The 12,447-nt window shown below is 52.2% G+C and overlaps 1 protein-coding gene across 5 annotated transcripts in view; it reads right to left on the bottom strand.

Moving 5' to 3' along the window:
• LOC137207206 (mitochondrial import inner membrane translocase subunit TIM16) overlaps nt 1–12,447 on the bottom strand; it is a 67,703-nt gene that overhangs the window by 42,475 nt on the left and 12,781 nt on the right. For all 5 annotated transcript variants that reach the window (XR_010934985.1, XM_067706789.1, XM_067706788.1 and 2 more), the window contains exon 7: nt 2,206–2,256. Coding sequence is in view for 4 of the 5 variants with exons in the window: in XM_067706789.1 (XP_067562890.1) it covers nt 2,206–2,256 (51 nt within the window). In the remaining variant the exon portion in view is untranslated. The remainder of the gene's footprint in view (nt 1–2,205; nt 2,257–12,447) is intronic.

Genomic DNA, 12,447 nt, shown 5'->3' with positions numbered 1-12,447 from the left:
GTCAGGAGAGTGGAAGGAGATTGTGCGTGCCAAGAGCCTGGGACATAATAACCCGTCATAAATGCAACCTAAAAACAAAGCAGAGGGTGTGAACAGGAGGGAGCCGCCCAAGCATCCCCTGCTCCAAGCTCCAGTCTCCAGAGGAAGGGCCCAAAAAAGACAGTGGAGGGAGGACTCCCCAGGCCTCCCTGCCCAGCCCCCAGGCCATGGGGACAGCCAGTGGGGCAGGGAGGGCAGAAGCTGGAGGGAGGGCAGTGCCTTCTTCCCCAACCCCCACCAGTACCCCCTCCAGTGGGGAAGGAGGATCTCAGAAGAAGGCACTCCCAAAAGGCCTCTCCCCCGAGCTGGCCCCTCGGTTCACACCGACCCTGGCTGCCAGCAGCAGTTTTCTTAATAGAAGCCAGGTGTGGGCCAGATGCCCTGGCGGAAGTGGGGGGCAGGGCCAGGCAGAGGGCAGCATTCCAGGTCCTGCTGCCCCCGCATAAGCGGCCAAGCACAGGCAGCGTCCCAGGAGCTAGGAGGGGGTGGGAGCCACCCACGCTCTTCCCGGGTCTCCTCGGCCCAGAAACCCCCTTCAGGGGGGCTCCCTCCCTCTTCTCTGAACTTGGAGCCCTTGGACGGCAGCCATTGCATTTCTACCTCAGCACCATGACTGCCCCCAGTTGCTGGAGGAGGAGGAGAGAAAGGAGGAAAGGGTTCAGCTGGATGAGCTGGCCAGAGGCACTGCCTAGCTGGGGCAGGAATGGAGGTGCCGGGCGCTGTGGCCTGGACCCTGGGGAGGAGAGGGTGACCTGAGAAAGTTGCGGGGAGAAGGCCTCAGTCTCCCTCCTCGAGCTGAGCCTGGGGCCCCTTTCCAGGCAAAGACTGAAGGTAATTTAACACAGAAAGCTACAGTGAGGCCCACTGCTCACGCTGCCCTGAGGCTCATATAGCTCCACCACAGCCAAGGGGCGACGACACCAAGGAACCAAGACCCAGCCTCGAGGAAGCAAGGCCAGGGTGGAGCTAAAGCCACTTCTGCTGGGCTTGGTTCACCTGCCAGGATGGGGCCTCCTCTTGGTCTTCAGCCAGTCAGAGGTGGAGCTGACTGCACTGCCCTGGGAAAGAGCTGCAATTGGCTGTATGAAGGGGAGGTGTGTGTGTGTGTGTGTGTCTGTGTGTGTCTGCGTGTGTGTGTGTCTGTGTGCGCTACTACTGCTTGGGTTTAGACTGGTGGATTACCCTTGACCCCGGGTGGGGAACAAGTCCTAGAAATGGAGATGAGGCATCTCTGCTGGGCCTGGGGCCTCGCTGGGGAGCTCTGCCCACGAGCTGGCAGCAGAACCCTGAACTGCACCTTCCTCAGGAAAGAAGGCTCCTCAGCTTCTAGAAGAATTTTTAAAAATGTAAATCCGCTCATTTCACTGTTGGCTTATAACTCTAATGGCTCCCAAAGCACAGGTGACAAGCCCCTGACTCAGGCTCCTAGGACAAGCTCAGTCCGCCCCAGGCCGTCCACAGCAGCACTCAGGCCTCAGCCCCAAGCCAGTTCCTCAGGGAAGCACTAAATCACTCCAGCAAGAGGAGCCCCCCAGCAATTGCCCCGTATCTGTCTCGTTCACCACAGAACATTCTATGCCTGGCACCAAGTTGTTCTCAAATGAATGAACGAGTCCCCAGTGGCTCAATGCCTGCAGCATGAACCCATCGCCTGGCCTCCTCGTTTGGAACTCAAAGGGCCACATGCACCCATGCACAGCCAGACACAAACCGAACCCGCTCAGCGCCCGGGGCCCACAGATCAGGCAGGCCCCCCAGCACCAGGGCCTGGAGGGGTGCAGAGGGTGGGGGCTGAGTCTTCTTGGCTCCTCTGTGGCTGGCCTCCGCTGACCGTACCAGGAAAGGTGGGTAGAGATGAGGGTTTCAAAGGAGAGGAAGTTGGAATCTCAAATTAGCTTCCTGAAGCCACAGGATGCTTCCACCGAAGGACTGTGGGCGGCCTGGCTGCCCCCACCCTGTGATCAAAGCTGGATCCTCCCAAGACCCAGAACATGCTTCCCAGAAAGAGCCTTGAGCCACCTCCCAGGTGACCCCCACGTACCCGCCAGGCCTCGGCCAGGGGCACGGGGCGTGGCAGAATCTGTGTGTCAGAGGCTGAGCTGCCCTTGCCCGTGCCTGCTGAAGCCGCTGGGGCCTCAATCCAGCTCCGCTGCCCACACAACTCACCTGGGAGGCCTCGGGCTTGGCTCTGGGGTCAAAGATGCGCAACTGCTTGTCCTGGAAAAGCAGAGAGGAGAAAACAGCACAATTAGGCCGGGGAGGTCCTCTGGGAGGGGGCCGATCTCCCCCACCCCTAGGCTCTGATGGTCCCACACCCAGTACACAGGTTGAGCATCAGGCACCAGGCGACCCCTCCCCAGCCCAGTTCCTCCTTCTCACAGCAGGGGGCAGGCCCCCTTTCCAGCCCATCACCCACAACAAAGACTGTGACAAGAGTTCACATTTCCGGAGCACCTACTATGTGACACGCATGATCTCACCCTATCTTTCCAACCACCTTATGAAGCCGTGCTATCACCATGACCCCTTCACAGATGGAGAAACTGAGGACCAGAACCAAACTCTAGGTTCCCAGCCGCTACACATGTGTCCGGCCCTGTGCTCAGCCCAGCCTAGAGGGGCTCACAGGACAACATAATTTCTACACTTAACTTGGCGTCTAACCAGGACAGCAAGCTTGCACATCCATCTATCACTCAGCACACAGTTACTGGTTCAGAACACCTGACTGAGGGTGGGGATGGGAACAGACGAAAAAAGAAGAAAAAAAATACCAAAACAAAATGCCCATACCTTATATAAACAGCTTTCTTTCTGTGGAATAATCTCTCTGCGTGTGTGAGTGTGAAAGTGTACACAAATGTACATGCATAAAGAACTGGGGGAGAGGAGGCGGAATCTGTATCCATTGACTATTTACAGGCTTGGCCATGATAAATTGTTAACTGCAAAAAGGAAGATGCACAGTTACGCGGTGTGGTGTGATTCTACTGTGGTAAAAGTAAAAAACTCCATTTGTCTGACCACATTCCTGTATGTTTTGCAAGTCTGCTGAGTAAGGAGAAAGGTCTTGACAGGCACGGGCCATGTTTTAATGCTGGCACCAGGGGTGAGGCAGGTGAGGGGTGATCAGCTTTTCCTTTTTACATCTTAGTACAGCTCCACTTTTTTCCGATCAGCACAGATTCATATTTTCTTATTTCAAAAAACAATCAACCAGCAATGAACAATTGGAATTTGAAATTAAAAACACAATACCATTTACATCAGCACCCCACAAAAATGAAATACTTAGCTAGAAATCTAACAGAATGGGACTTCCCTGGTGGTCCAGTGGTTAAGACTCCATGCTTCCACTGCAGGGGGCGCAGGTTCAATCCCTGGTCGGGGAACTAAGACCCTGCATGCCACACGGCACAGCCAAAAAAAAAAACTAACAAAATACGTATAAGATCTACATGAGGAATACTACAAAACCGCTGAAAGAAATCACAGAATTAAACAAATGCAGAGATATTCCACATTCACAGTTAGGAATACTCAATATTATCAAGATATCAGCTCTTCCCAACTTGACTTATAGATTCAATACAATCCCAATGAACATCCCAACAAGTTTTGTGAATAGCGACAAACTGATTATGAAGCTTATGTGGAGAGGCAAAAGACTCAGAATCGTCAACACAAAATAAAGGAGAAGAACAAAGGTGGAGGACTGCTGCTTCCCGGCTATATTCTAAAGCTACAGTAATCAGGACGCTGTGGATCTGCACAAAGACAGACAAATAGATCAATGGAACAGAACAGAGAGCCCAGAGGAAGACCCCCTTAACTACAGCCAGCTGATCTTCGACAAGGGAGCAAAGGCAATACAATGGAGCAAAGACAGTCTTTTCAACAAATGGTGCTGGAACAACTGGGCATCCACATGCAAAGAAATGAATCTAGACACAGACTTTACATCTTTCACAAAAATCAACTAAAAATGGATCATAGTCTTTTTTTTTTTTTTGCGGTACGCAGGCCTCTCACTGTTGTGGCCTCTCCCATTGCGGAGCACAGGCTCCAGATGTGCAGGCTCAGCGGCCATGGCTCACAGGCCCAGCCGCTCCGCGGCATGTGGGATCTTCCCAGACCGGGGCACAAACCCGTGTCCCCTGCATCGGCAGGCGGACTCTCAACCACTGCGCCACCAGGGAAGCCCTGGATCATAGTCTTAAACATAAAAACACAAACCTTTATTATAAAACCTCTAGAAGATAGCATATGAGAAAACCTAGGTGACCTTGGGTTTGGCAATGACCTATTAGATACAATACCAAAAGTGTGACCTATGAAAGAAAAAACTGATAAATTGGACTTCATTAAAATTATAAACTACTGGTCTGCAAAAGACACTGTTAAGAAAATAAAGACATGCCACAGACTGGGAGAAAACATTTGCAAAGCACATATCTGAGAAAGAACTTATATCCAAAAAACACAAAGAACACTTAAAACTAAGAAAAAAAAATTTAAAAATAGGCAAGAGATCAGAATGGACACCTCACCAAAAAAGATACACAGAAGAAAATTGAAAACATGAAAAGATGCTTAACACTGTATCTCATTAAGGAACTGTAAATTAAAACAACAATAAGCTACCACTACAAACCTACTAGAATGCCTAAATTTCAAAAAACTGACAATACCAGGGCTTCCCTGGTGGCGCAGTGGTTGAGAGTCCACCTGCCGATGTAGGAGACACGGGTTCGTGCCCCGGTCCGGGAAGATCCCACATGCCGCGTGCCCCGGTCTGGGAAGATCCCACATTCCGCGGAGCGGCTGGGCCCGTGAGCCATGGCCGCTGAGCCTGCGCGTCCAGAGCCCGTGCTCCACAACGGGAGAGGCCACAACAGTGAGAGGCCCACATACCGCAAAAAAAAAAAAAAAAAAAACTGACAACACCAAATACTGGTGAGGATGCGGAGCAACAGGAACTCTCATTCACACTTCTGGTGGGAATGCAAAATGATTAAGGCCACTTTAGAAGACAGTCTGGCAGTTTCTTACAAAGCTTTAAAGAAAAAAAAAAACTCTTACTACATGATTCAGCAACTGTATTTACCTAATATCCTAAGTATTTACCCAAATAAGTTAAAAACTTATATACACATAAATGTTTATAGCACTTGCAAAAAACTGGAAGCAGCCAAGAAGTTCCTCAGTAAGTGAATGAATAAATAAACTGTGGTACATTCATACAATGGAATATTGTTCAGCGATAAAAAAAATAAATAGCTCAGACCCCAAACCATAAAACTCCAAGAAGAAAACATAGGGGAAAAACTTCATGACATTGAATTTGGTAATGATTTCTTTCTTTTTTAAGAATTTTATTTATTTATTTATTTTATTTATTTTTGCCTGCATTGGGTCTTTGTTGCTGTGCACAGGCATCTTCTAGTTGTGGTGCGCAGGTTTCTCATTGTGGTGGCTTCTCTTGTTGCAGAGCACGGGCTCTAGGCTCCCAGGCTTCAGGAGTTGTGGCTCACAGGCTCTAGAGCACAGGCTCAGTAGTTGTGGTGCACGGGTTTAGCTGCTCCGTGGCATGTGGGATCTTCCCAGACTAGTGCTCGAACCCGTGTCCCCTGAATTGGCAAGCGGATTCTTAAGCACTGTGCCACCAGGGAAGCCCGGTAATGATTTCTTAAATATGATAACAAAGCACAGAGAAAAGCAAAAATAGACAAATGAGACTACGTAAAACTTAACTTTTGTTTATCAAAGACCACAACAGAGTAAAAAGACAACCTACAGAATGGGAGAAAATATTTTCACATCATCTATCTTATAAGGAATAAATATCCAGAGCATATAAAGAACTTATATTACTCAAAAATGAAAAATCAAATAAACCAACTAAAAATGAGTGAAGAACGTGAATAGACATTTTCCCATAGATACACAAATGGCCAACAAGCAAGTGAAAAGATGTTTAACATCACTAATCCTCAGAGAAATGCAAATGAAAATTATAGTAAGATATCACCTCACACCCGACAGAATGGCTACTATCAAAAAATCTGGAATATAACAAGTGTTGGTGAGGGTGTGGAAAGTTGGAATCCTTGTGCATGGTGGTGGGAACATAGAATGGTACAGATGCTATGGAAAACAGTCTAGCAGTTCCTCAAAAAATTAAAAATAGAATTATCATATGATTCAGCAACTCTGGGTATAAACCCAAAAGAACTGAAAATAGGGTCACAAAGAAATATTTGCACACCCATGTTCGCAGCAGCATTATTCACGATACCCAAGACACAGAGGCAACCCAAGTGTCCACTGACAGATGAATGGATAAACAAAACATGGGACTTCCCTGGTGGTACAGTGGTTAAGAATCCGCCTGCCAATGCAGGGGACACGGGTTTGATCTCTGGTCCAGGAAGATCCCACATGCCACGAAGCAACTAAGCCCGTGCGCCACAACTACTGAGCCTGCACTCTAGAGCCCGAGAGCCACACTACTGAGCCCACACGCCACAATACTGAAGCCTGCGCACCCTAGAGCCCATGCGCCACAACTACTGAAGCCCACACACTCTAGGGCCCGTATTCTACAACTACTGAGCCTGCGTGCTGCAACTACTGAAGCCTGTGCTCCGCAACAAGAAAAGCCACCGCAACGAGAAGCCCATGCACCGCAACAAAGAGTAGCCCCCGCTCGCTGCAACTAGAGAAAGCCCGCGCACAGCAGCAAAGACCCAACACAGCCAAAAAACAAAACAAAACAAAACGTGGTATACACATTCAATGAAATATTTTTCAGTCTGAAAAAGGAAACCCTGTCACATGCTACAGTATGAATGAACCTTAAGGACATTATGCTAAATGAAATAAACCATTTACAGAAGGACAAATAATGTATGATTCCATTTATATGAGGTATTTAAAGTAGTCAAATTCATAGATATGGAAAGTAAAATGATTACAAGAGGCTGGGGTAGGGGCCAAAGAGAAGTTGTTCAGTGGGTGTAGAGTTTCAGTTCTGGAGATCTGTTTCACAACAGTGTAAATATACTTAATACTAGAACTGTATATTTAAAATGGTTAAGATGGCAAATTTTATATGTGTTTTTTATACCAAAATTAAAAAAAATAGCTATCCGTCCACAAAAAGATATGGAAGACCTATAAATGCATATTACTAAGTGAAAGAAGCCCATCTGGAAAGGCTACATATTCTTTGATTCCAACTATGACACTTGACATCCAGGAGAAGGCAAATCTTACAGAGACAACAAAAAGATCAGTGGTTGCCAGGGGTTTGGGAAGAGGAAGGCAGGGACGAACGGGTGAAGCACAGGGCACTTTTTTTTAGGGCAGTGAAACTATCCTGTGTGAAGCTGTAATGATGGATACATGATGTCATGCATTTGTGGGAACCCACAGAAAGCACATCAAGAGTGAACCCTGGGGACTTCCCTGGCGGTCCAGTGGCTTAAGACTCCACGCTCCCAATGCAGGGGGCCCAGGTTCGATCCCTCGTTGGGGAACTAGATCCCACATGCCGCAACTAAGAGTTCGCATGCCACAACTAAAGATCCTGCATGTTGCAACAAAGATCCCGCAAGCGGCAGCAAAGATCCCACGTGCCGCAACCAAGACCCAGCACAGCCAAATAAATAAATAAATATTTTTTTTAAAAAAAAGAAAGACCGGGCTTCCCTGGTGGCGCAGTGGTTGAGAGTCCGCCTGCCGATGCAGGGGACATGGGTTTGTGCCCCGGTCTGGGAGGATCCCACATGCTGCGGAGCGGCTTGGCCCGTGTGCCATGGCCACCGGGCCTGCGCGTCCAGAGCCTGTGCTCCGCAACGGGAGAGGCCACGGCAGTGAGAGGCCCGCACACCGTAAAAAAAAAAAAAAAAAAAAGAAAGACCAAGTTTGTTTAAAAAAAAAAAAAACATGGAAGAGTGAACCCTAATGTAGATTGTGGGCTTTAGTTACTGTAGCAACATTGGTTTAACTATAACAAACGCACCTCACCAATGCAAGGTGGAGTAGGGAGGGGAATATGGGGACTCCTGGCCCTGTCTGCCTGGCCCTGCCTAGGTGCTTGGGATTCAGACAGAGCAGACAGTCTCTGCTGAGTGCTGGTGTCTGCAACCCAGAGGTGGTCACAGGTAACTCTGGGGAGGAACCTGGACCTGACTTGAGCCCAGAGGACAAGTGGAGCTTGTACTGGGAAGGAAAAGGCATTCGAGGGAGGAGGAGAACGAGCAAAGATGTGGAGACAGGAGCTCGCTGGCATGAGACGTGGAGGGAAGACGAGGTCATACAGGGAGAATGAATGGCAGGAGTGGGGGGCAGCAGGCAAGCACACAGCTGGACAAGGGAGGGGTCAGCCTGCAGAGGCCTCGAAAGCCAGGCCTCCCTCCACGGGCCTTCACGGGCAGGGTCCCAGGGTTCTCCTTCCAGCTGCAGTTTACTGAGCACTTCCTACGTGCCAGGTGGGCACCAGGCACAGTCCAGTGGTTAGTTCTGAGGCACCGTCCACTCCACAGCCTCGGTCGGGAGGAGGCTGCTTAGAGACAGACAGCGATCAGACAGACAGGACAGTGAGGGACACAGGATGGAGACAGGCAGAAAGAACAGTGAGAGACAGAGAGAGGATGGGGAAAGATAGAGGGTCAGAGAAGAACAGAGACACAGAAAGAGAGAAAGACAGAGAACAGAGACAACTATAGACACAGAAAAGACAGCAAGGGACAGTGAAAGAACCAGAGATTGAGAACAGAGACAGGGCAGCACGGGACAGACAGAGGATGGGTCAAGCAGTGAACGACATTGGATCTCGACAGATGACAGGCAAGAGGGAAGGCCTCCTGGCAGCAAGGGCCACTCCCACCCCTGTGGAGACCAGACAGGCAGGGTTAGGACGCCAAATCCACCACTGATGTGCTCTGTGACCTGGGCAAACCCCAGAGCCCAGGGTGGGGTGAGGGTGATGGCAGCACCTCTCACAGGTCGGAGGCACAGTCTTGGGACCTGGGCACCTCCCTAAAGGCAGCTGGGCCATCGAGCGCAGAATTCCAACAGGAGGTCCAGACCAGGCTTCAGACTGGGCACTGGGGGCTGGACTGGCGCTGGTGGGGCCTGCAGGGCCGGGCAGCGGGGGTGACACTGGGCTGCCGAGGCGCTGGGCTCACAGGCCCACTCCCGGTGGAGTGGGAGCCCAGCTGGCCAAGCCCAGCCATCTGTGGGGCCAGCGTGCCCCCTAGCGGCCACCTGCTCCTCCCCTCAGCCGCAGGAGCTGGGAGGGGAGCCAGAACGGGCTTCACTGGGCTGAGCCAGCCCCTCGCCCTGCAGGGGCATCAGGAAGCCTGCAGGTAGAACTGCTCCAAGGCAGGACAGGAGTCATAACCAGGTAGCCAGGGAGGTTTTCCCCGTGGGGTTGGCGGGGAGCACAGTGTGGAGACCAGGGAGGCCCTGATGAGAAGAATGTTGCCGACCACTGGTCAAGAGGGGCTCAGGCTCCCTCCTGATGAGGGTGGGCCCCTCACGGGCTCCTCTCGCACTCTCAGAACAAACCCATGGGCACCTCCACCTGGACTGCGGTCACAGGGGCAGCCCCCCTCCTGCACCACTCCCCAAGGGCTTGCGGTTTTTGACTAACCCGTTCAGGATCCTGAGGCTCCCTTTACAGCAAAGGAAGGGGCAGTGGACACAGGACTGTGGTGATACCTGGCACTCACTGACACATGACACCCTTCAAGGACAGCGTCCTCCCCCAGGATGCCGCACCCACATCAACAGTATCGCGAGGCCCTGTGTCCCCACAGGTAACCAGGTCTAGGAACTGGGGTGGGAGCTGGGGGGCCTCCCCTGGGCACCACTCCAGGCAACCCACTTGGGAAATCTGTTTCTCGTCCCTGCGCCTTTGGGCTCTGGGCGGAGAAGGCACAGAGGTCCACCAGACTCAGAGATGGCCTGCTCCACTAATCCCTCCCCACAAGACACCAGCAGGTGAGGAGTTGAGTCGCTGTCCCAGGACACAATGGGGACAGGGTGCTCTGTGACTGGGTAGCTCTTCCTTCTCCACCCGCCCCGCTCTGGGCCCAATCTTGATGGTAAATGGGGCTCAGACCCCTGGGGACGTGGGGCTGGACCCCCACAACAGAGACGCCCCTGTAACCAGCAGGGGGGCAGTCCAGAGTTCAGGAGCCCAGCCTGGGTGGTGGGGAGGAAGAGGATGAGACCAGCGGCCCAGGGTTCCTCTCGCAAGGTTGCAGCCAGATCCTGGGAAAGCTGTCCCCAGGGATGGCACTCTGGGGACTGCCGTGGCTGCAGGGTTTGTGGTGAGGCCCTCCGTCCCTGGGTGCTGAGGGCTCGCAGCTGTCACCCCTCCTGGCACTGCTGCCCACAGCCATGCGCATGTCCAGTGACTGGTCAGCATGGGGACAGGGCCCAGCCCCCTTGCCTCAACAGGGACAGCTCCCGCATAGTTCCACAAGGCATCTGCAAGCAGTCCCTGGACCCAACGCCCTCAGCCCCCTCCTAGGTACCCACAGCCCCATGCTCTGCCAGGCCTTCCCCCAGGGAGTCACTTCTCCCTGCGCTGGCCCCCCTCCTGAAGGCTGATATGCTCCTTGCCATCACCCCACCCCCACACCGTGTCCTCCACCACAGTGACTGCTGCCCTCAGAACAAAGCCCTCGCGTGGCCTCCGGCTCGGCCTCAGCTGGCCCTACCCTGCCCCCGGCCACACCCCTCAGCTGGCTGCCTCTGAACACAGCAGGACCCCTGGGAGACAGGACCCCCCGGGAGAGTGCCTGCCTCCTAATCGATCCCTCCGCAGCCTCGTCAAAGCCAGACTCAACCACACTGGGGGTTCCGACCACTCTGGGGGGTCCGGTTCATATCAGGCCCAGCTGGGCCGGGAGCTCTGGGGAGCACCGGCACCTCTGGCTGCTCCACAGGAAACGACCCACGTCCAGCCCCCAGACACCTGCTCCCTAGACACCCTGCCTGGGGCTGGGCTGGGGGCCTGGAGCCGAGTGGACGCAGGGAGGAGGCCACAGGCTAGACTGGCCTCATGGGTTGCAGCTCTCGAGTGAAGGGCCGTCCAGGCCACAGTACCTGCGGGCAGGGTGGGGTGCTGGCGGGCAGCCCGGGCAAGCTCTACAGAAGCTGCCTTCCTCCCCATCCAGGGCCGTGGCCCAGGCAGGATGATGTGTGGGCCATTGCTGAGGCCAGTCCCTGCTCAGAACATCACCTGTCTGCACAGGACTGCTCCATCACCATGGAAACCAAGGCCCCTTCCTGCTGCCCTTCTGTCAAGCTGCCCGCGGCCACACACTGCAGCTCTGACCACCTCAGGCACCCACTCGAATGTGAGGAGGAGGAAGAGCAGGGCCCTCCCTCAGGGGTGGGGCTTTCCGCACACTTCCTCGAGGACTCACATGTGGGATGGGCAGTCCTGCTCTGTTCAACCTCCAGGCTCAGAGGGCTGACTGCACACCCACAGACACATGACTCCCCGCAAAGCCCAAGTTGGAGCCCAAGGCGTTCACAGAACAGCCCCAGGGCCGCCTCCTCTGGAAAGCCGCTGGCTAAAATGTATCAACCACCTTAAGAATCTTCACAGCCTGCAGTCAGCAACACCCCTCATAGGAATCTAGGTGGGGGTGGGCAAGCTCTAAGGCCCACAGGCCACATCCAGCCTGAGACCTGGCTCTACCAATGCAGTTTTACTGGGACACAGCTACGCTCCTCATGTATGTACTGCCCATGGCTGCTGCTCTGCTACAAGGTGCACTGACAGAGACAGCCTGGCCTGCAAAACCCAAAGCATCTACTATCTGGCCCTTCACAGAAAAAGTTTGCCCCTACTCTAGGCTAAGAAACTCACAGAGAAGGCAGAGAAAAACCCTATATACAGATAATTCAAACGTTACAGCTTATAACAGTGACATAAACTGGAAGTAATCCACGCTTCTGAGAGTAGGAGGTCCACTGAGAAAACTGTGAATCTATATGATTAAATATTTCCCATGACATTTATTAAATTTTTGATGAATTAGAGAAAATGTTTATTATGTGGAACAAAAAACTAACATGGAGAGTATGATTCCTACACGTATAGAAAAAGCATAGAGAGAAAGATTTCAAAATGGTGACAGGCCCTGTCCCTGGGTGGAAGGGTTACAGGTGACTTTTTTTTTTTTTTTTTTTTTGCTTCTTTACTTTTTCACTGCTCTCCAAAATCTGTAAAACAAGCATAAACTACTATGCTTGGGTGATCAAAACACCTCCCATGACAATTCCCTTCCAGCTTCCTCCTCGCTCCCATCCTGTCTCATTCTGTCCCTCTCTCTCTCTCTCTCTCTCTCTCTCACACACACACACACACACACACACACA

Source organism: Pseudorca crassidens, chromosome 15 (assembly GCF_039906515.1).
Source record: "Pseudorca crassidens isolate mPseCra1 chromosome 15, mPseCra1.hap1, whole genome shotgun sequence".
NCBI lineage: Eukaryota > Metazoa > Chordata > Mammalia > Artiodactyla > Delphinidae > Pseudorca > Pseudorca crassidens.
This window is presented reverse-complemented; position numbering and strand designations above follow the sequence as displayed.